Source organism: Arvicanthis niloticus, chromosome 15 (genome assembly GCF_011762505.2).
Source record: "Arvicanthis niloticus isolate mArvNil1 chromosome 15, mArvNil1.pat.X, whole genome shotgun sequence".
Taxonomy (NCBI): Eukaryota; Metazoa; Chordata; class Mammalia; order Rodentia; family Muridae; genus Arvicanthis; species Arvicanthis niloticus.
The window spans coordinates 9,804,057-9,825,912 of NC_047672.1; the positions used below are offsets into that span (position 1 = coordinate 9,804,057).

Here is a 21,856-nt window from a genome sequence, read left to right on the forward strand (position 1 = left end):
ATCTGAGCGAAGCTGCAGTGCCTGGGGGAGCAAGCGGGAAGTTTGGGGAGCTATAGCTGTTTTCCCTAACTTGTGGAAAGCTGGTATAAAGCCTAAAAGAAACTCTAATTTGGTCTGATTTTCTTTAGACCCATTTAAAGCCAACTGTGCAGCTTACAACTGTGCACAGCTTACATACCTACAAGTGGCTTTATAAAGGATGGGGGCGTACAGTGTAAACACCCTCCGGGAACAGTGCACACAACCAATCCATACAGGGGATAGCATTGGAAGGGCAGGCTTAGCACTTCAGCACCCAGGCTCTAGGATTGCAAATTCTTGAAAGGTGACTCATTTCAGGATTTTTTTTTTTTTCTTTCTTTCTCATAAGGCAGCGTTTCTTTTCACTGCAGGGCTGCCAGCCATCTTGTCTTTCAGGATAGAGGAAGCGCTCTAGGAGGCAGGTGCCTTGGGGATAATGAACTGAGAGGAACTAAGAGGAACTCTGAGGGTTAGGTGTAGGGAAGCTGGAAGGAACTGAGCAAGCTTGACACAGACAGCAGAGAGGCTACACTGCAGGGTGGCTGGACAACTAAGGTCATGCCTCTGGCTACAGCTAAGGACGAGGACTCCTGTAGCTTTCCTCTTCCGAGTGCCACATGCCACCTTATCAAATCTAAAGGGGAGAGCAGGTTTGCCCTGAATATCTGAGCAAAGGGAAGCAACCTGTAATGGATTTAACAACTCAGGTGTTTAAGGAACTACACCCCCCACCCTCTCTCACAGGCCCATTTAACTGATTGCATGCAGGTGTTCACCTTCGCCTCAGCTCATCTTTTCTAGAGATGAAACTGCATCTCTAAGAACAACTTTTGTTGTAAACAAATCTTCAAGGTGGGAAATATATCCTCTGAAAAACTGGTAGCTTGTTTTGTATCGATGGACAACTCTTAGATAAATTTATCTTGCCAAGAAACAAAGTGGGCTAGGTGCCTTTTATGGAAAGATAAACGACAAGCCTGCTTTGAAATAATTCCAGAGCTGTTCAGAAGCTAGGTTTTTATATAACTTGAATTTTAGTTGGGAATCGGTGACCCCAGGTCGGCGAGAGCAGAGCTGGGACTCCGAGTGGGTTAGTTTTCTGTTGGGTGGTGAGCGGATGGGAAATCGTGTTTCTGCCTTCACAGCCAGTTATCACAGAGAAGAGGGTAGCAGGAGATGGGGAATGAGGTAGACAAGAGCCAAGATGGAGAGAGATGCCATAGTGAAGGCAGATGCCACCTAAACCTGTTGTTGGCATTAGAACGGGAATGTTGAAGAAACTGAAAATAATACGTTTTAAAAACAAGCAGCCCCAGCCCAGGTCTGGTTTTAATCTCAGCATTCGGGAGGCTGAAGCTGAAGCTGAGTCTGCGGCCAGCTTGGTCTACACAGTGAGCTCCAGGACAGCCAGGGCTACACAGTGAGATTCAGTCTCCAAACAAGCAAACAAACAACTAAACTGAAAAGAAAAACCAAAGCACAGACTTGAGAGTGTAATTCAGTCGCAGAGCTCTTGCCTAGTGTGTTCCAGGCCCTGGGTTCCTTCTCTAGCATTGCAATGAATAGACAGACAGACAGGCAGACAGACAGACAAACAGACATGCATGAGGTTTGTATTTGTTGGAGAGCAATAAGCATAGAAGTAAGCAAATGTGATTTAAAAAACCTCACTATTTTTTGGTCTATGGAAGACACTGGCTCTGTGTCTTTTAAACATTTAAAATGTTGCTAGTCCAGAAGGAGATGCCTTGTGAATGTCAAATTTGCACCAGATCTCAAAAATTGATGTGAAAAAGAATTTTAAAATAAACATAATTTTTATATTGATACGATATTGCTGTAATATGATATATATAATATACATTATATATTGAATCAAATAAAATATGTTATCTAAAATGTTCACCAGTTTCTCTTTGCCTTTTATAATGTAGTTACTGGACTTGTATATATGGTTCATATAGGTCTTGTATTATTGTTGGACAGTGTTGGTCTGGGCTATTATCAGAAAGTGGAGATTGGCAAGAGATTCTTGCTTGTAACACTGGATATAAAGAGATAGGAGGAGGAGGAGAAGGAGGAGGAGGAAGAGGAGGAGGAGAGGAAGAAGATGGAGACTAAAGGGAGTGAGTGGTTGATGACGCTGGATGAGAAGGGACTATGTGGTGGGCATGAGGACCTCAATTAGGAGATATTCTTTCTCTCCCTCTCCCCCTCCCCCTCCCCCTCCCCCTCCCCCTCCCCCTCCCCCTCCCCCTCCCCCTCCCCCTCCCCCTCCCCCTCCCCCTCCCCCTCCCCCTCCCCCTCCCCCTCCCCCTCCCCCTCCCCCTCCCCCTCCTCTTTTTCCTTGTTTGTTTTTTTGTTATTGCTGGCACGGGAATCAAACCCAGAGCCTTGTACACACTGGCAAAGGCTCTGTTCTAGTTCTCATTTTCAAGGTGATTAATGTGCTCTGGTGAAAACCAACATAAGGGAGAAATGGCATGGGGAGGTTGAAACAATGGGACCTGGAGATGACTGCTCACATCACATCCACAGCCAAGAGCCGAGGGAAATGAATGCACATGCTCACTTGCTTGATTGCTGTGCTCAGCTTGACTTTGCCACTCTAATCCAATCCAGGGACCCTTGTCTAGAGAATGGTGCCACCCACACTGGGCTGTGTCTTCTCACATCAGTTAATTTTCTTATGGTAGTAGTCTCCCATGGATATGACCATAGGTCAACCCACTCTTCCCAGGTGATCTAGGTTATGTCAAGTTGACAAGCACAGCTACACATCAATCACAAGCTATCATTGAGCTATGGCTCAACCACATGAGACACTTTGCAATTGAATAAGCAGACTATGCAGTGACCTTTGACTTGGAGCCCCTGGAGTGGGTGTTGGCAGATTGTTATGGTAGTTAGCAGGGGTGGACTGTTAATGCTCTGTGTAGTTCTAAGTCTAACCTGCCCTTCCTGAGATGGCTGTGTTCTCCTGTCCACAGGACAGGAATGCTGCCCAGTGCAGAAAGAGTCTTGGCTTGAAGTTAGGGTCACTGGGTCCTAGCATTGGCCCTGCTCTAACCAGACATATGACCTTGAGCAAGTCACTCATTTTTTGTCTTGTCTCCTTTGATAAAAATGAGAATCTACCGACTTCACACTGGCTACTTTCACTGATTGTATGAATGCTGACTGTTTCATTTTTGTGCTTGCTAAATCCCAGTCTGCCTGGGTAGGAGTCTGACGTCTATAACACAGACTGCACGTAAGGTCTGCGCATTTTAACTGAGAGGGCTGCTTCTTGCAATCTGCCATTTTGCCATTTCCCTGGACCTGGCACCTTCTTGGTTCTTTGCTGTTCTGGTCTCCCATGCTTTACAACAAGAGGATGATAGTACAATAAACAGACTTAGAGACAGAAAGCTGCAAGCACAGCACTGAACACCGGGCCTACTTTTTCCTTCAGTCCACTGAACTGGAGAGTAGTGGGATTCAGTGAAACTAGAGTCAAGTGAATACAGTCATTTACATTGTAGCATAGATGGGCATATCCAAGGTACGATTTATAGCTTTAAATTACAATGAAATGAATTAGATTTGACAAAACTATTCGGTTACTTTCCCTATTCCCTTGTCAAGACTGAATATTACCGAATTTTAAAAACTTTGTAACCTTTTATGAGAAAATGATACCTTTAGTTATAGTTCTTTAGTTGTGGGTACAACTGCATATTTTTTAGTACATATTTTGACTCCTTGAATTTGTTGATCTAGTATTTCTAGACTTTGAATATTGTCTTTTTAGAAGTAAGTTTTTCTTATTGATTGATAAGAATTCTTTATACAGTAGGAAAGTTAACTTTTTTGATGGATGTTGCAAATGTTTTTCCCAATATTACATTTTTAAAATTTTGTCATATGCATTTTGAGTTATGTTATAAATAAATCAGTAACATTTTCCCATTTTCTATTGACTTTATTTATTTATTTTGCTTGTGTCTTGTGATGGTTAGTTTTAATAGCCAACTTGACATAACCTAGAATCAACTGGGAAGAGAGTCTCAATGAAGGATTGTCTAGATTAGGTTTGCCTGTGGACAATTCTGTGGAAGATTGTCTTGATACCTTGATTGATGTGGGAAGATGCAGTCCATTGTGGGTAGCACCATTCCCTAACTTGGGGTTCTGAACTATGTAAGAATGAAAATATTAAGCTGAGTACTAGGTATACATGCAGTCTATGGGTGACTACCTGCTTGAAGTTCCTGCCTTCCCTTCTCTGATGTGACTGACTATAACCTAGAATCGTAGGTAGAATATAAACCCTTTCTCCTTAAAGTTGGTTTTGTTATTTTTATCACAGAAACTGAGATGAAACTAAAACACTTAGTAGGCTTTTTTTGTCCTTAATGTTACTTTTAAGATGCATCTAGATGTTTTGTAATTTTATGATGTTGTAAAACAACAAACAACTTGAATTTTCATAGCTTATTTTAGATAGAAGCAAGCTGGGGGCCTGGGCAGATTTATTCTTTGTCTTTGTAGCCCACAATCAATGATATCAGACCATCTAAAACATCCTTTTCCTCAGTTTCAAACAGACTTCATCACCATGTATGACCACATTTCAGACCCTCCATTTGTGTAACATCAAACCATCTTAGTATCAATTACAATTTTGTAATATAGTTTAATATCATGTAGGGCGAGACCCACGTCATCAGCTTTCACTTCTGAGACTTCTCTGTCAATCCCTTTCTTTTTTAGATTTTGGGGATGAGCTAGGAACTGGAGCAGGGCTCTGAGCATGCGCTCCATCACTGAGCCCTCAAGTCTTCAAGCCCTCAAGATCATTTGAACACACATTCTGTTAAAGCCCCATTTATATGTTGATTGCTGCCACATTGAATCCACAGATTCATTTAAGGAGGATTAATGGCTCCGAGTAACACTGGATGTTTACAACTAAGAACCAACCTGGACATACCCTGTCCTTCAGAGCTTCTCCACTGTCCACATAAGATCTTACAATTTCCCTCATCTCTGATCAGCCACACTCTAGCACTTCAGCCTCTCCCCAGTGGTAGGCATATCCCTCTACCATCCTGTACACCACCCCTGTACCTGGTCTCCAGCCGAGCCTTACATGGAGCTTTGCTCTCAGGGGCAGCTCTTAGGCATGGTTTTGAAGTTTCTCTTGGTACCATCACTAAGGCCACATGCTCCCATTCCCTCTGTAGCAGGAGAGATTCCTGAGGTCCAAGAAGGTAAGAAGACACAGTTACCCTGCACCACTCCACAACATCACTCAGGCTGTTAGATTTCTTTAGTCTTCCTATCAGGGTGACAAGATGGTAGCCAAGCCCCACCTGAACCTGGGAGAAAGGTTTGAGGTGACTGCTCCGATCTTACTGATTGTATGCTTAGTCTGAATCCCCCTGTACCTCTCCTCCCTGTGGTCATTGAGATAATGAGATAACGTGAAAACTCCTCAGGGATTTGGTCATTGTTGAAATCCTCTCTGGTCACACACAGCACACCCCTTCTTCAGAAGACAAAGACCTTGAGAACACCTCAGCTTCATTTCCCCTGAGCTCAGTGGTTAGATGCTCAAAGTATATTTTGGCAATTCCTGAAAACGGCTAATTAAAATGCAGCGGTCGAGAGCCGTGTATGTTCTAGGGGCCCTTGTGTACTTTTTGATTATACTCAGTAGTGACCCAGTGACCTGAAATATTAATGGAATATCTTAAAGTATCCTTCCTGCTTACTCATTGAAGTAATCAGATTTTAAGGAATCCAAGTGCCAATAAAGGAAAATGACCTCACTATAAAAAATGTTCAGGCTAAAGTGAAATATAAGGTTTCTATTTCTGTTACGCCTTTATGCTCAACTCCTGAGTTACATTCTAATCCTCCCAGGTCCCTTTCTTTCTGTTTGCCTGTGTACATACTTGTCATCATATATGCTTGTATTTATATGCATGTATGTGCACACATGTATATTTGCGTTCACATAATACTAATACACACACATGTAGCATATAGGTTACTTTTTTGATACTAAAATTGGAAAAACTTGCTAATGATAAAACCCAATAAATAGCTCCAGCACTAATGGATAGCTACAAGAAGTTCTTTAAATTTCATTTTTGGTGGTTGTAAAATAATCTCATTTCACACCAGCAAGATTTGTGTTTATTTACACAATAATTATAATTGTATTTCTTCTGTAGAAAGTAGATATTTAAGTCACTGGCTTTACAGTGAGAGGTAAATCATAAGCTTCCATTTTAAGAATGATAGGGAGGACTCTTTTAAAGCTCTAGTTTACAGAGTTACAGGTATGTTTCCAATTGTGTTAACGGCAAAGATTAGAATAGATGGCGCATTGTTTAGATGGAGAGGAAGACAGATGGTGGGATAGGAAGGTCATGATTCCAAGCGGCCTGCCAAATTAGTGGACACAGTGACAGCAGTGTTGGAAAGGAGACCAGAAGGGGATGAAAGGGCCCCGGAGGTGGCTCTCATTGCTGCTTGCACTGTGCCCCGTGGAGCACGCTCTTGGCAATGACCACAGGCCTCTGCTCTCTCAAACACACTTTTCCTCCCTTAGCGCCAGGACTCTGTTCTTCAGGCAATCCTTTTCTTAAAGGCTTTTTATTCCATGTGATCTGCATATAACTGTACAAGGTTGACATTGTGCCCCCTGTTACATGTGAAGAACTTAATATATGCAGGCACAGATTCCAGAATGTGGGTCTGTCTGGCTTTCTGACACAGCCTTTGTGTAGCTATAAAATTAATCATCCTGATACTGTATTCCTCACCCGTGTCACTGACATCTTGTATTCTTTCTCTCGCTCCTTCTCTCCCTCCCTCATCCCCTAAGAAAGGTGGGACCTGCAGTATAGGAACATCTTCCTTACAACAAACTCGATTTGACTACATTCATTTTACCTCTCTGGCCTGGGTCCTACTTAAATTGTTTGTCCACTCCTTCCTTGATTAAACTAAAAAAAAAAAAAAAAAAAAAAAAAGGTTGTATTGAGTTTATTTCTCTTCTTCCCCTCACCTCAGAAGCCTTTTAAAAAGTCATTACTTATTTTTGTTTTGTGTATGTGTGTTTATTTTGTTATATGCATGTATTTTTGTACGTTTTGCCTAAATGTACATCTGTGCACCGAGTGTATGCAGTGCCATCAGAAACCAGAGAAGGGCATTGGATTCCACTGAGCTGGAGTTACAGACATTTGTGAGCCTCTGTGTGGTGCTGGAAACTAAACCTGAGTCCTCTGGGAGAGTGGCCAGTGTTCTCTGTAGCTCACCAGTTGCCATCAGAGTCTCTATCCCATCACAGGGCCACAGGTATTAGCTGCAGTAGCTTGAATGACAGATTATTTTGGTTGCAACTGTTCCATTTAAACCCTTCACTTTGCATATTTTTCGTAGTCATGTGGGAAAATTGAAAATGTGTGGGGAAAATATGCAGAGTGTTGTCTATAGCCCCATGGACCGTGGACTGCTTCACATCATTCTGTCCACTTCACTTACATTTCAGCATCTTAGATAACAAGGATTTAAATGATGTCATATTCACAGCTGGGTGAACTCTTTTCATTTTGGTAGCTTTTACCCATGTGTATTTCCTAACTTTAGTTGACATATAGATAGTCAATTTCATATTGTAAAAGTGTTACTTGATTCTTATGCAAGTGGTTGTATTTGAAGAAGAATAGGAGTTACAGTTAGGTCAAATTGTTCCAGATTTTCTGAGACCCCGAATAACATATGCTTTTTGCATCTGTGTGTGTGTGTGTGTGTGTGTGTGTGTGTGTATGAATTATATGTGTGTATCACATCTTCCCATAGTGTATTAACACTCCAAGTCAAACTAAAGTCCTTCCTGTCCCAACATTCTATTATGAGACACCATGGAATTCTGAGTAGACACTCCAGGAAACCATCCCTTTTGGTAGATCAGCCCACTGTAACCTCTAATCTCTCAAGACTTCTAAACATGTACTTTGCTTTAATATTTTTGTGTTTTGGACCTTTGAGACAGGTTCTCATCATGTCACCTCTGACCTGTGATCTTCCTGTCTCAGCCTCCCAAGTGCTGGCATTGCAGGCGTGCACTGCCAGCCAGCCTTACTTCTGAAAGGTTGCTTATTATAGGAAAATTCAAACATCTGCCAAGGGAAAGGTTGCAGTAGAACAGCTCTCACCTGCCCATCACCTAGCTCGGCATCTCACCTGCCCATCACCTAGCTCGGCATTTCACCTGCCCATCACCTAGCTCAGCATCTCACCTGCCCATCACCTAGCTCGGCATCTCACCTGCCCATCACCTAGCTCGGCATCTCACCTGCCCATCACCTAGCTCAGCTTTTACCTCAAACGGTCTTGTTCCCTCTGAGGCCTTCCTCTTCATCCCGAATTATTTCCTTTATAGCATTTTTACATAGTACGTGTTTTTATAAGACACATGCTTTTTAGATGAGGATTTTTTTTTTTTTTATCTTCCTTCTCTTCTTTTTCAGAGTCTTGTCATATTGCCCAGCATGCTCTCTAACTTTTAAGTGATTTGCTCAGCTCAACCTTTCGACTAACTGGGGCCACTGGTATTGGCCATTACACCTACATATGACATGGGCTTCTAAAAACCGTTTGTTTTTAAATGAAAGTCATTACAGCATCATGATTCTATATAGGACATTAACAACCATTCCTTGATATATCAAATATATACTCATTGTCCATGTTAGACCAATTGCCTTAGAAGAATTTTTTTATTATTTAATTAAATTAGGACAAAGGTAAGTGGCTCATTATAATTACTGGGTGTGTATCTTAAAAAAAAAAAAATATATATATATATATATGCATTCCATGATGTGTTTTTATTTCTTGTTAGTAAACAGTCAGTGTGCCTAAGTTGCACTTTGGAATAGGAGTCTATCTGATGATCAAGGTACTATCCACTGATAGGATTAGTGCGTCAGCAGTGATGAGTAGGAGACAGGAAGTAAGCATCTATTTATTGAGTGCCCACTGTATGCTGCCACAGTGTTAGCAGTTTTTTATGACATCTGTCATAAACCTGTGTGCTATGCTGTGTATAGTGATTGTTTCCATTTCCAAATGACACTGTTTAGAATTAGTTGATGGAGTCCGGTTAGGGAACAGGATCTGTGTGTCTCTACAGCATGTCTGTCTCATGCCCTGATACACATGGACTTTCAGGGCTAGGCAGACCTTGGAAAAGAGTACAGTTTCACAAATTTCATCTTGCTCATCTGTTGACAGGCCCCAGATTGGGACTGCAGGGATGTAGGAGGAGCTAGGAGCCTGCCTCTCCCACCCAGTTCCCGTCTTAGAGCCATGTAGGAAGTAAATAGGTCTTGCCGACCTTTGGGTTGTCAGAAGAAGCCAAACATCTGAATGTCTTCAAATGTTAGCTGTAAATTCAGGATTCTAAAGGGCAATATCAGCCCAAACCAATGACTCCACAAGCCTATATTACCCTTCTAGGAAGCATGTTAGCTGAAGACTGGCTCCGAAGACCCAGCGGTTAACTCTTGGGGGCTGATGTTCCCAGAGGCACTGTTTAAGCTCCGGCAAGTCTCCTCTAGCTCTTACCACAAGCTGGGAAGACTTCATGACCCCTCATTATCTCCTAGAGGAGGGCCAGGCTGAGATCTGAGGTGAGTTAGGCTCGCAGTCTGCTGCTGTTACACTGTGTAGTTCCTGTCCAGAATATTCCCCCACTCCCCGTTGTGAAATGAAGACTCGGTTCTCAGCCCGTGGCACTACTGAGAGATAACGGAATGTTTAAGGGTGCGCCTAGTGGGGAGTCACGGGTCACTGGGAGAATGTGTCCTCCATGCAACAGCCCCCTTCTCTCTTTTTTCCAATTTCAATCAGGAAGTAAGCAATGCTGCTTGCCACGAGCCTGATCATGGGCCCAGAAGCTGTGGGGTCTGTAGACCCTGAGCCGGAGCCTTCCAAGCCAAGAAAGAGTGAACCAGGATAGCTTCTCTATCATTGTGAGTTGGGTTGTTTTTCAGTGTTAGAGAGCTAATACACTTAGTTAACATCTTCTAAGGTCTTTTTTTGGTAGTCCCTCAACCAATGCCATGGCTACTAGGATCAGGTACCCCCTGACTGTGGCGTTTTACGCTCTAGTCTCCCAAACTCCAAAGGAACATGTCAAATCTGTTGTCTCTTAGGCAGAGCTTGCTGAGTCCTTCTTAGGTAACTCTTTTCCCAGGCACCTCCTCACTCACTCCTTCTTATTTCAATAGCAAAGCTACGACAGAAGACTCGATTTATAAATGAGTATCATTCATCCGATTTTTTGGGGGGGGGGCGGTTTTCGAGACAGGGTTTCTCTGTGTAACCCTGGCTGTCCTGGAACTCACTCCATAGACCAGGCTGGCCTCGAACTCAGAAATCCGCCTGCCTCTGCCTCCCAAGTGCTGGGATTAAAGGCGTGCGCCACCACCACCCGTCGTCCGATTTTCAATTCAGCAGGAATGTCAATAATTTTAAAGATGAATTTTTCAGTCAATGAAATCATTCCTCTGCTTCCTTGGAAAGTACTGTTTCACAGGCTTTGAATTCCAAGTTCCTCGAAAGTGGGGAGTAGGGAAGACCCTCTGGCTACTGGCTCTCATTCCTTGTATAGGGAAAGACAGTTTGGACAATTATATGCACAACAGACAACAAGCCATAGTTCATACAGACAGTCATTTTCTTCCTCTCCAGTGAGTCAAGGCTTTCTTACTATTGGCTGAGGTGACTGATGAGGGTCACTCTAGCTTAGTGGAGATAAAGGGCCAGGGCAGTTTGGCAGCCACACAAAGAACCCCCTGCCCAGGCTCAGGACATTCATGTTTTCAATAACTCCGCCCCGAGCTTAAGAACAAAGCCCCTTTCTCCCATGCAGCTTCCTCCCACCTTGTCTAGACATTCTGCAACGGTTTCCTAGTTACAGGAGCACAAACTCCAGCCCCACAAGCTTGCAGACCAGCCTCCTGCCACCGGGCACAGGGTGAGTGCTGGTGGGGCCAGCACACTGAATGAGCACCAGGAGACTGTCATCCCCAAGAGGAAGTCATGAATCCTGAAGAGGTCCCATGGGGGTTAGAGGCTGGGCCTAGGGATTCTTTGCTTAGCAATGACAGGAGATCTGAAGCTCTACTGGGGATGGAAGAGCACCATATGCAGATATTTAGCTTGAAGTTTGTAACTGTGGTAAAGTATACATACAATGGCCTTCGGTCATTTCTAATCGTATAGATCAGCAGTGTTAAGGAAATCCAGTCTGTTGGACGACCGATACCCAGGACTTCTGTCTTGTCATTGTAAACTCTCTTGTTCCCTCCTTTGCTCAAATCCTGCGCTCCCAGTTCTACTTTCTGTTTCTATGTGTCTGGTTGTTCTAGTTCCTGGGTGGGACCCACCACATCTGCTGTTGTGGTTTGAATGGGAACTATCCTACAGATACTCGTGTGTTTGAATGTCTGGTCCCCAACTAGAGGACGGACCTAAGGGTAGGACATAGCTGGAGAAAGTGGGTCTCTGGAAGCAGACTGTACTTACTGTCTACTCTTTTCCTGACTGAGAACCCAGTATGACCAGCTGCCTCATGTTCCTGTCAGTGTGTCTTTCCCTCCATGATGGACTATGAGCCAAAATAAATCCTTTCCCTCTTAAGTTGCCTCTTGTCAGGTTTAAGTCACATAATGAGAAAAGCAACTAATATACTTAAGAATGCAACTTTTCATGGCTGACATCACTCCAAGAACAGAGGATTTCACGTCTGGCTTTACATGATGCTCAATCAAGACAGCACATTAAGCATGTTTAAAATTACAGTCAGGCAATGTGTATAAAATATATAGAAAACATAACACATTTTGCTGTTTAAGTTTGGGTCCTTCCCCAAAGTATTTTGTCATAACCAGCAATATGAAACTAATCTGAAGTCGGAAACATTGAGCAAACGAATACATGTATTTGTGTTTTTCTGATTCGCTTATTCATTACCATACTGTTGGCTGCTGAATCTTAAATTAATTTAAAAATGTGTTTTCTTGGTTTCACTAAACACATTTCAAGCACTCATTAGCCACACTTGGCTAGCCACTACTCATGGCCCAGACAGAGACTTCCAACTGCTCAGAAAGCACTAACTGGACAGAAAGCTGCTGGCTTACACCGACAACTAGTAGGGGGTGCGAGTGGGAGAAGACATACCGGATATTTTTTTCATACTGTGCCAGCTAAGAAATAACCAGGCTTCCTTTCTGTACCTGTCACAAGGCATTTGCATATTTCTGAATGAGATACTTATCCCAGCTTCCTATATTTTAATGGCCCCTCTCCTCCAGTGCGAGGCCAGCCATTAAATAATTAAAGAATTTTTCTTAGGGAACGTAGAGAGCACAAATGAGCTTTAAAACGTTCCCAGCGTAGACTTGGGAGATGCCTGCTTAGCGTCACCATTGATGGGAGTTAAATTAGAGTGTTCCATTAATTAGAACTGAATTGCTAACCTGGCAAGAATCCTAATTAGCCTGTGCCACAAAGCAGCTGTGTTCAGCAGGCCGAGCCCTCGGCCTGCTGCTTTTAAGGCTTTTTTCCTTGAGACCCACAGTGAACGTAGAATGCTGTGTCAATCCGGTATCCACAAAAATGTGTCTGTGCGGACATATACAGCCCAACTTTGCCTATGGCGGTAGTGGGATACACATATTCCATTGTCAGCCACAAGAGGACCGGAGCCTCGGGTTTGAAAAGTGCTGTCTTCATGGCACTGTCTCTACCACCAGTGAGTGTCCCCTACCTACACACACGCACACACACGCGCGGGCACACACACACACACACACAGGCACACACACACACAGGCACACACACAGACAGACTACACACACACACACACACACACACACAGGCACACACACAGACAGACATACACACACACACACACACACACACACACACACACCTTTTCTTTCTTTCGAGACTATAATTACATTTCCCCCTTCCCTTCCCTCCCTCCAATCTTTCCCAAGCTGTCCTCCCTGCTCCTCTTCAAAGTCGTGGCCTCTGTTTTCACTAATTGTTCCTGCATTATATATGTATGTACATCTATTCCTAAATATAACCTGCTCAGTCAGTGTAATGTCACTTGAATGTATGTTTTCAGGCCTGACCATTTGTCTCCAGACACCCAGTTGGTATACTCTTCCCTGGAGGACCACCTCTCCCACTCCCAGCTTTACTCAGTTGCTGCAGGATAGAGGCTTCATGGACTTTTTTCTACACACGGGGCTAGGGAGCCCTGCCTGCTCGGGGGAGATGGGTGGAAGTTGGAAGGAAAAAAAAATGAAGGCATCAAAGATCTCCAATGAGAGGAAGTAAAAACGACATTCCAGGATAAGATGATACTGTCTTCCTGGTGGATTCTGCCTTACCACCATGATATTCACAACAGGATAAGAATATCCATTCAGAGTGTCAGCTTTTGTGCCCTCTCCTCTCCTCTTTGCTAATGATAAGGGTTTCGTTGCTGCGTTTGTTTGTTTGTTTGTTTTGTTTTGTTTTGTTTTGTTTAGAGACAGGGTTTCACTCTCTGGTCCTGGCTGACTTGGAATTTGTTATGTAGACTACACTGGCCATCACCTCACAGAGCTCATCCTTGCTTCAGCGTGTGAGGACTAAAGAGGCTGACTGCTACGGTGCCCTACAACTGGTACCTCATTCAGTGGCTGATCATTGGGCTCAATGAGTGTGTTTCCAACGTACTTTGGAATTAGCAGAAACCTTGATGCAGAAATCTTCATTTCTGGGTTTCGTTGGGAAATGATACAGCCACTCCACCCAGCAGAGCTCTCAGATGACGCCTGTGGCAGCTGAAATGTACATTGTTAAACATTTTTTAAAATTAAAGCTGACAGTTGAGTTCTGTGGTCAAACTGCACACATAGTCCAGTGGCTGCGTAAGGCTAGTGGTCACCACACTAGAGTAAGAAGATGTGACATTTCCATCATCAATTGGTCCAGGAGTCTTGCTGAGTCATTTCTGAGGCTTAGTAAATGAAACTCGGGGAAATTTAGTTGACACTTACCTAAGCTGATGTTTGTGAGATAGTTTACTAGTTCTTCTAGTGCTACACACACACACACACACACACACACACACACACACACACACACACACACACTCGGTGAGGGTTTGGGGGGAGAAAGAGAAATATTGGTTGATTGATTCCACCACCTTCTAGCATTCCAGCTTATCCACAAAACGCAATAAAAAAGCCATCCCACTGACTCCTACCTCCCTGGGCTTCTCTTGTCTGTGTCCTCTCCCTTGTTTACTTGACTGAGCAACCCAGCTGACTTGCTGAGCAAGCAGAAGGCTGAAAACTAGGTGCTTCCTAAAAACTCCTTGGGTTTTATGTATTCTGCAAATACCTCTTATAAATGAAAGACCTGTGCTTGGCATAGCCTCTGCATAGGATAAAGTGGTTTCTAAACATGGCTGACTCTGAGACTTGATAGCTGCTGTAGGTACAGTGAATAAAGTTAGCCAATGTTGACCGGCTTGCTCAGGGGAAGTTTGCTCTATTTTAAAAGTCAACACCAATTTATCTTCTACTTACATGGTCTCCGACATTTATAAAATATGTCTTTTGGGTCGTTTAATTTGACACTTGTAAGAAGAAGCATGTAGACCGAGACAAAATATTTATGAAAGAGGCTCAGGGCGGTAGAGGGGCTTGCCTGTGGTCACACAGCTGGTAGCTGGCAGAGTAGAGCTTTGAGTTAGCCTAGATTAGTGGCTCTCTCTACCTTCCTAAGGCTGCGACCATTTAATACAGTTCCTCGTGTTGTGGTGACCCTCAACTGTAAAATTATTTTCATTGCTATTTCATATCTGTAACTTCGATATTTTATGAATCATAATGTAAATATCTGTTTTCCCATAGTCTTTGGTGACCCCCATGAATGGGTCATTTGATGGCCAAAGGGGTCATGACCCACAGGTTCAGAACCACTGCTGTAGGAAGTGAATTCAACGAGTGTCTTTAATGCTGGGCTTGGAGAAGTGGCCACTGTAGTTGGGTGACATGGGACCTATCCTCAGGGCTCTCTCTCTCTCTCTCTCTCTCTCTCTCTCTCTCTTTCTCTCTTTCTCTCTCTCTCTCTGTGTCTCCTTTTCTCTCTCTCTCTCTCTCTCTCTCTCTCTCTCTCTCTCTCTCTCTCTCCCTTTCTTTTTTTCTTGGAAGCAGATGAAGATACATATTTAAAAGCAACCAATGTATTTTTTCTAGACCAAACTGAATGTGTTAGTGCTCATAGATGCTGAATAACTGGTGGGGTCCTTTCTAGAGCAGGCCTCTCAACATCAACCTTGGCCTTTGCTCCGCCCCTTCCCCCACCCCTACTCTGTCCCTGCTTCCTGTATGCCTGTAACTCTAACAGCTTCTGCTCATGTTCAAACAGCATTCTGACTGGAGTGACCATGTCACACCTCTTGTAAAAGCCTGTCCTCTGCTTTTGAAGTGACAAGTACAGTCTGAAACACCTGTATAATCTCCTCATTGTCAACAGCTTCGAATCAGATCATGATGTGCAAAAAAGACTAAGGGAAAAGTCTCTTAGGCCAGGCGCAGAGGTCACCGCAAAGGAGACACTTGTAGATAGAAAACTTCAGTTTGTAGAATATTAGAGAACAAGAGGGTGCTTGTTTATTGAAAATACGCTCTGCATGATTTGTTCTGGATCCAGGTTTGCAGTGTGTGCTGAAGAGGCTTGGTCCTCAGTGTTATCTTGTGCGGTCTTTGGATGGAGATACTATTGATTGTTGGTATTGAGATGATTACAGAGGTGTTTCAGACTGTGGTTGTCACTTCAAAAGCAAAGGATGGGCTTTTATGAGAGGTGTAACATGCTCACACAAGCTAGAATGGTGTTTGAACATGAGTGGAAGCCGTTAGAGTTACACAGAGAGCAGGGAGCAGAGCAAAGTCCTAGGCTGTTGGAGAACTAGAAAGAGGCCTGTGTGCTGCTGATGGTGGAGGGATGAGGAGGGTGGGGTGAAGCTGAGGCAGGGAGACCCAGGCGTCATTTACCGGGCCTTTATTTTAAGAGCTGTCATCAGCTTTCAAAGTATTTAAAGCAGAGATTACATTATTGAATGCATTCTTTAAAAAAACAAAAACAAAAACAAAAACAAGTTGCTTTGGCAGCAGTCTGGAGAATGTTTTGAAGCAGGAAATGGGTGTTTTAGAAGTTCCTGGCTAGAGATGGTGGTGCATAGTATCGGCAGTTGGGATGAAAGGGAATGGCAAATTCCCAGAGGGATGTAGGAGATGGTGAAGCATCCAGTCAGGATGGCTTCTGAGCGCTGGTGCTGTAACGGGATGGATGGTGGACCTGGCACTGTGGTCTAGAACTTTGAGAAAAGGCTCATCTCGAGAAAGATCAGCCTTGGACATCAAAGACGTAGCAGGGTCAAGGGCTTGGAGACTCCAGTTGAGAACTGAGCTGGGTTTAGCTGTCAAAGGCATTGGTGTAAGGAATCCCTGGGCAGGGGTGGGATTCACACATGCCCAGGGAGAAGAGAGCAAGCCAGCCCAGGAGCCAAAAGAGAGGTGGAGGGACACCCAGAGTACTGGCATATTATGTCACTGTAGCTGAGTAAAAATTATTTTAAAAGAGTGACCCACTTTTTATATCTCTAAATCATTTTCCTCATAATGTCCAAATGGATTAAGTGGCGGCCCCATGCATCTCTGGTCCAAGGGATAGTTGGCTCATTGCATCACTGCGGTTCTAGACATATGGTTTCAGACAACTGAGTGTCAGAAATTGCAAAGGGGAATTGCATCCGAGCTAAACTCACACAGGCTATTTCATCTTGTTATTCCCCAAACAATGTCACATATGAATTATTTATGTAGCATTTACACAGAGTTAGACATTCTAAACAATCTAGAGATGATTTAAAGTCTACAGGAAATGTGTATAGGTTATAAGGAAATACTTTTATAGGAGGGCCTGGGTGTCTCTATAGGGCCCTGGCATCAATCTCCTGTGAATACCAAGGGATAACTGTACATCATTTGTTCATGTGACCGATTGTGGGGTGTGTGTGTGTGTGTGTCTATGTGTCTGTGTGTGTCTGTGTGGTGTGATACCAGGAACAATAGCCTCTTTCTTTCTCTCCTACGTTACTTCCCTTTTTGGCTGCCACTATGATCTGCTACCAATTTGAGTTTACTTAAAACCCAGGAAGGACTGAGCATGTGTGGTCTCTGCAACTGTGCAGTTCTACATCAGGCTCCCTGGATTGATGCCAGCCAGGATGCTGTTCTGTGTTAACCACGTGCAGCTCAACAGTTAGCTGCTGGTGTGTGAGCAAAGCACTAGTAGTCGAGGTGCTCCCTGTCTAACCTGCTGCCATATCCCTCGCTGCTGTTCTCATTGCAGGATGTCTGGCGCTCCTCCGAGTTACTCTTTTGTGGCTTTGCCACCTCGAGCTAAGGATGGCCTGGTGGTATTTGGGAAAAATTCAGCTCGGCCCAGAGATGAAGTCCAGGAGGTTGTGTATTTCCCAGCTGTTGACCATGAAGCTGAGAGCAAAGTTGAGGTAGGTGCTAAGATGCGGTCCCTCTGCTTCTTCAAATGCCACCTTCTGGCTTCACCTCCTAACCACCGACTTCCTCCCTGGAAGCTTGCTTACCTTTCAGATGGTCCTGTCATTTCGACTGCTTCTGTTTTTTCATGCAGATTTGCTCAGAGCCTTAATAACAAGGGCACCTGGAGAATTCTGTGTTCACAATTGTCTTATGGTTAAAGAAAATACTTAATGTAATTCCAAAGACAAATGTGGAAAATAAGATAGAATCAAAGTCCATATTGCCTCCTTTCTCTCCATGAGAAACGAATGCCGAGTCCTCTTGCCTCAGCTCCTGAGTGCTTCGATTATGGGATTTTATGAGTATGCCGCTACAGCGGGGCTGCTTTTTTTTCTTTCCCCTCAACAGAATCCATTTTGTGGTGTCTTACATTTTTTGTTGCTGTAATAAAACAGTGTGACCAAACCAACTTACAGAAGGAAGGGTTCGTTTGGTTAAGAGGGGTAAGAGTTCATCGCCATCACAGTGGGAAAGCCTGGCCGCAGGCAGGCATGGCAACTGGGGCAGCAAGCTGAGCGCTCACATCTTTGACTGAAGGCAGGAAGCAGAGAGCACTCTGGGAATTGCACGTGGCGTTTAAAACCCCAAAGTCCACCCTCAGTTATATATCTCCTCTAGTAAGACCGTATGTTCTAAACCTATCCAGCAGTGCTACACACTAGAGACCTAGTATTCAAACATCTGAGCCTATGAGGACATTCACATTGAAACCAACACACTCGGAGGTCAGAAGATTCATTCATTGTGTAGCTTTATATTCAGAGGTCAGCAGCCCCACAGTGGTGTTGGACATTGGGTTGTTTTCTAGTTCTTTGCAGCGCTGGATGAATAATAGCCTTTTCCCCCCCAAATCTATCACAATGTCTTATTTTTATTTTTATTTTTTTTGTATTTCTATCATGTTAAAGATAGAAATTTCTATAATTGTCCATCATTTTCTATTTTGAATGCTTTAAAATTTCATTTTTATTAGTACTTATTTAGGGTACATGACTAGGAATGAGATTCCAGGCCACAAGCTAAATAAACGTGTGCCTCATACTTCTTCCCATTGGTGGTTTACTATTTTGCATGTCCACCAGAAATGCATAACAGTGGTGAGTCTTTGTATTTCTCAAGTGTATTATTGGACTTTCATGATGGTTATCTTATGTTATTTTTAAATTCAGCTATTTTACCAAATTCTTTTTCAGCCATGTCAGCTTTTGACATGGATTCTTTTGGAGTTTCCAGGCATCCTGTTATGGCCCCCAAGGAGGGGTACTTTGATTCCTACACCTCTGATTATTTTCTTGTCTGATTGTGTTGGCTTCTATCTTGAATGCAGTGGAGACAGTGGTGTCTTTGCAGCTGGGTCTGGTTGAGTAGGGAATGCCTGTAGACATTTACATCAGGATGCTGGTGTGGGGATCAAGGTTTGTATAGCTTGACTACATCAAAATCTCTGCATACATTTGTTGTAGTAATTATTTAAAAACGGACGCTGGTCTAGCCGACTAGCTAAGCTGCGGCAGCTCTGCCTAGCTCAGCCACCATATTCTGTGGCCAGAGGTCATGTGCACACTGCAGCTAGAAACGGCCAGCCAGAAACACCAGCCCTGCCACCCGTGAGATGCCAGCATGGGAGATGGCTCTGCCAGTCTTCCATACTGTCTCCAGAAGGCTGGGCATTGCCCAGACCATCCCACCATCCATGCGAGCCCGCCCAGTAAGACAATGAGACTCTAATGCTTAAAGATTAATCAAAGGCTTTATATGTTTGATAATGCTCAATAACAATATGCCCGTACAAAGAGAGTTGTTTTCCAATTAGCTAACTCTAAATAAAAGTTGTTACCTGTGACTGCTCTCCATACCTGCATGGCTCTTCATCACTCCTCCATCTCTGCTCTCCCTAGCTCCTCCTCTTCCTTTTCCTCTTCCACTCCTTACTCCTCCTCTTCCTCTCCTTGCTCCTCCCACCTTAGCTCCTCCTACATACATTCCTATTTAAATGCTTTAAAAATAAGTCAAAGGTATGTGCTGAATCCTGTTGAAGTTCTTTTTTTCCCAAGTTATGGGGAGGATTGCTTAATTTCTGCCTTCCTATTTCTTTGGTGAATTAAGCCATGAGTTATGCTTCTCAGTTATGGTCTATTTATTTGTATGATTAAATGGTAGTTGTTAAATGATTAAGAATTTGTAAAGAAAAAATGGACCAGTAAGGGAACAAGCTCTTTCTACATCTATACTCCTTAGTATATGTAGGAACAAATAAAAACTTGGTCTTAAAAGTGTTTTCTGAACAACCATTTCTGCTTCAATCTTTTAAGTATACATTAGGACCAAAAGGTAACAGACCCTGATGAGGAGCTGCCTGTTTTGAGGAAGGCAGAGTTGGGTGTGACTTGATATAGTCATTCATGTACAGGATGGTGGGAGACTGCATTCCAGAGGGCTTTCAACAGGACCACTTGCTTCTTGAGTTGAGCCACTAACTAGTCCAAGTCTCCAACCTTCAGTGGAATTCTCATGCAGGCAAAGAGAAGTGTGAGTTTCTCTGGTGAGCTTGTCAGATTCCACTGTCTATTCCTCAGTGAGTGAATACTAGTGTCATTTGGATGGGAATATTTTTCTTTTCCAGGAACAGGGCAGACTACATGGATGAAACTTGCTGGCTTGAGTTGTTGCCCCCCTCTTCTGTCTGCTTTCCTAAATATCTGTACCCCACATCCTGACTGTAGAGACATATAAACTGAAACAGTCTGGTAGTTTTTAAAGGTTGGATTTAAATTCCCAAAAGCAGTGGCGTCAAGTACCACCCCATGTACACTTCTTATAATATGAAGAGTGTTCCTCGAAGGCAGAGGGATGGGTGGGGTCTGCATCATTTATCTCAATCACAAACATGGATGTCGCTGATGGCTGGTGATTGCTCTGACCAGTGGGCTTGGAGAAGTGGTGATACTGAGCAATGTCCGGGGTTGGATAATAAGATGATGATTTTTCTGTCGGTCCATGAACTCTAAGCTAAGAACTCAGTCATCTGTCCTGCTAGGAGGTATTAAAGTAGTCTACATATGCCGGGCAGGTCCCACATAGATGAAACCTAAGGACTAATAGTCATCTACCAGCATTAACTGTCCACACGTAGGTGAAAGACCTTTTGGTTGATGGAGTCCCAGACACTGGAGTGGAGAAAGGAGACACAATGTCGGGTTGTTTGCTATTCGCATGCCTGATCCGTTGAATCTATGAGCACAATAAATGGTTGCTAATACCATTTGCTTTAGGGATAATTTGTTAAGTAACCATAGTATCTATAATATTATACAAAATCCTGGTATAAACTTTTACAGGGCTCATGGCTGCCCAATCAGAGAACTCTGGTTCGAATCCCAGCACTTACATAGCAGCTCACAATCATCCCTGACTCCAGTTCCAGGGGATCTAGCACCCTTTTCTGGATTCTTCAGGCACCAGAGATATTTGTGGTACATAGGCATACACACAGATAAAACACACATACTTCTTTTTAAAAAATAGTTTAAAAAAAAACCAGTTTCAGAAAGTCTGTTTTCTTTCTTCTTTTAACAAGCTAAGTAGCTACTGGCATTCTGCTGTCACACCAAGAATCATCCCAGGAAACAGACATGGTTCTGTTACCTGGAAAACCCACAAAATGTTATCACTCATATATGTTGTAAGATAAGTCATGAGCTCTTGCATAGGTGGAGGCAGCGTTGATAATATCTAACAGTTAGTCTGGGATGCTCCTTATCTCTTCACACTCCACACCTATGTTGTGAGCTGCTGCTGCTGCATGCATATATATTTGGCCAGTAAAACAATACCCCAGGTGAAACCACATCCACGGTCTCTATTCCATTTGTCTCTCTTGTCTGTCCATACCGGTGCACATGCACAGTTCACACCGGAAGCCAGGACAGAGGCTGGCCCTCTCCACCTTCCCATATCCCAGGATGCACAGGGACAGCTGTCACTGTCACTTTCCACCATTCCCCCTCTCTTGCCTTTTCTCTTTAATAATGTGGGTCCCTGGAGATCAAACTTAGATCTTCAGGGTAGGCTGCAAACCCCTTTCTCTATTGAGCCATCTTGCTGGCCCACAATCTGAATCTTAAATGGCT

The 21,856-nt window shown here is 43.5% G+C and overlaps 1 protein-coding gene across 2 annotated transcripts in view; it reads left to right on the plus strand.

Annotated features, from left to right (window-relative positions):
• The window catches only part of Scrn1 (secernin 1), a 65,548-nt gene that overhangs the window by 1,462 nt on the left and 42,230 nt on the right, over positions 1-21,856 (plus strand). Inside the window, exons 2-3 of one of the 2 annotated variants that reach the window (XM_034518870.2) lie at positions 9,544-9,716; positions 17,518-17,677. In XM_034518870.2, coding sequence (XP_034374761.1) covers positions 17,519-17,677 — 159 coding nt within the window. In that variant the 5' untranslated portion in view covers positions 9,544-9,716; position 17,518. The remainder of the gene's footprint in view (positions 1-9,543; positions 9,717-17,517; positions 17,678-21,856) is intronic. The other variant, XM_034518869.2, reaches the window with a different exon arrangement.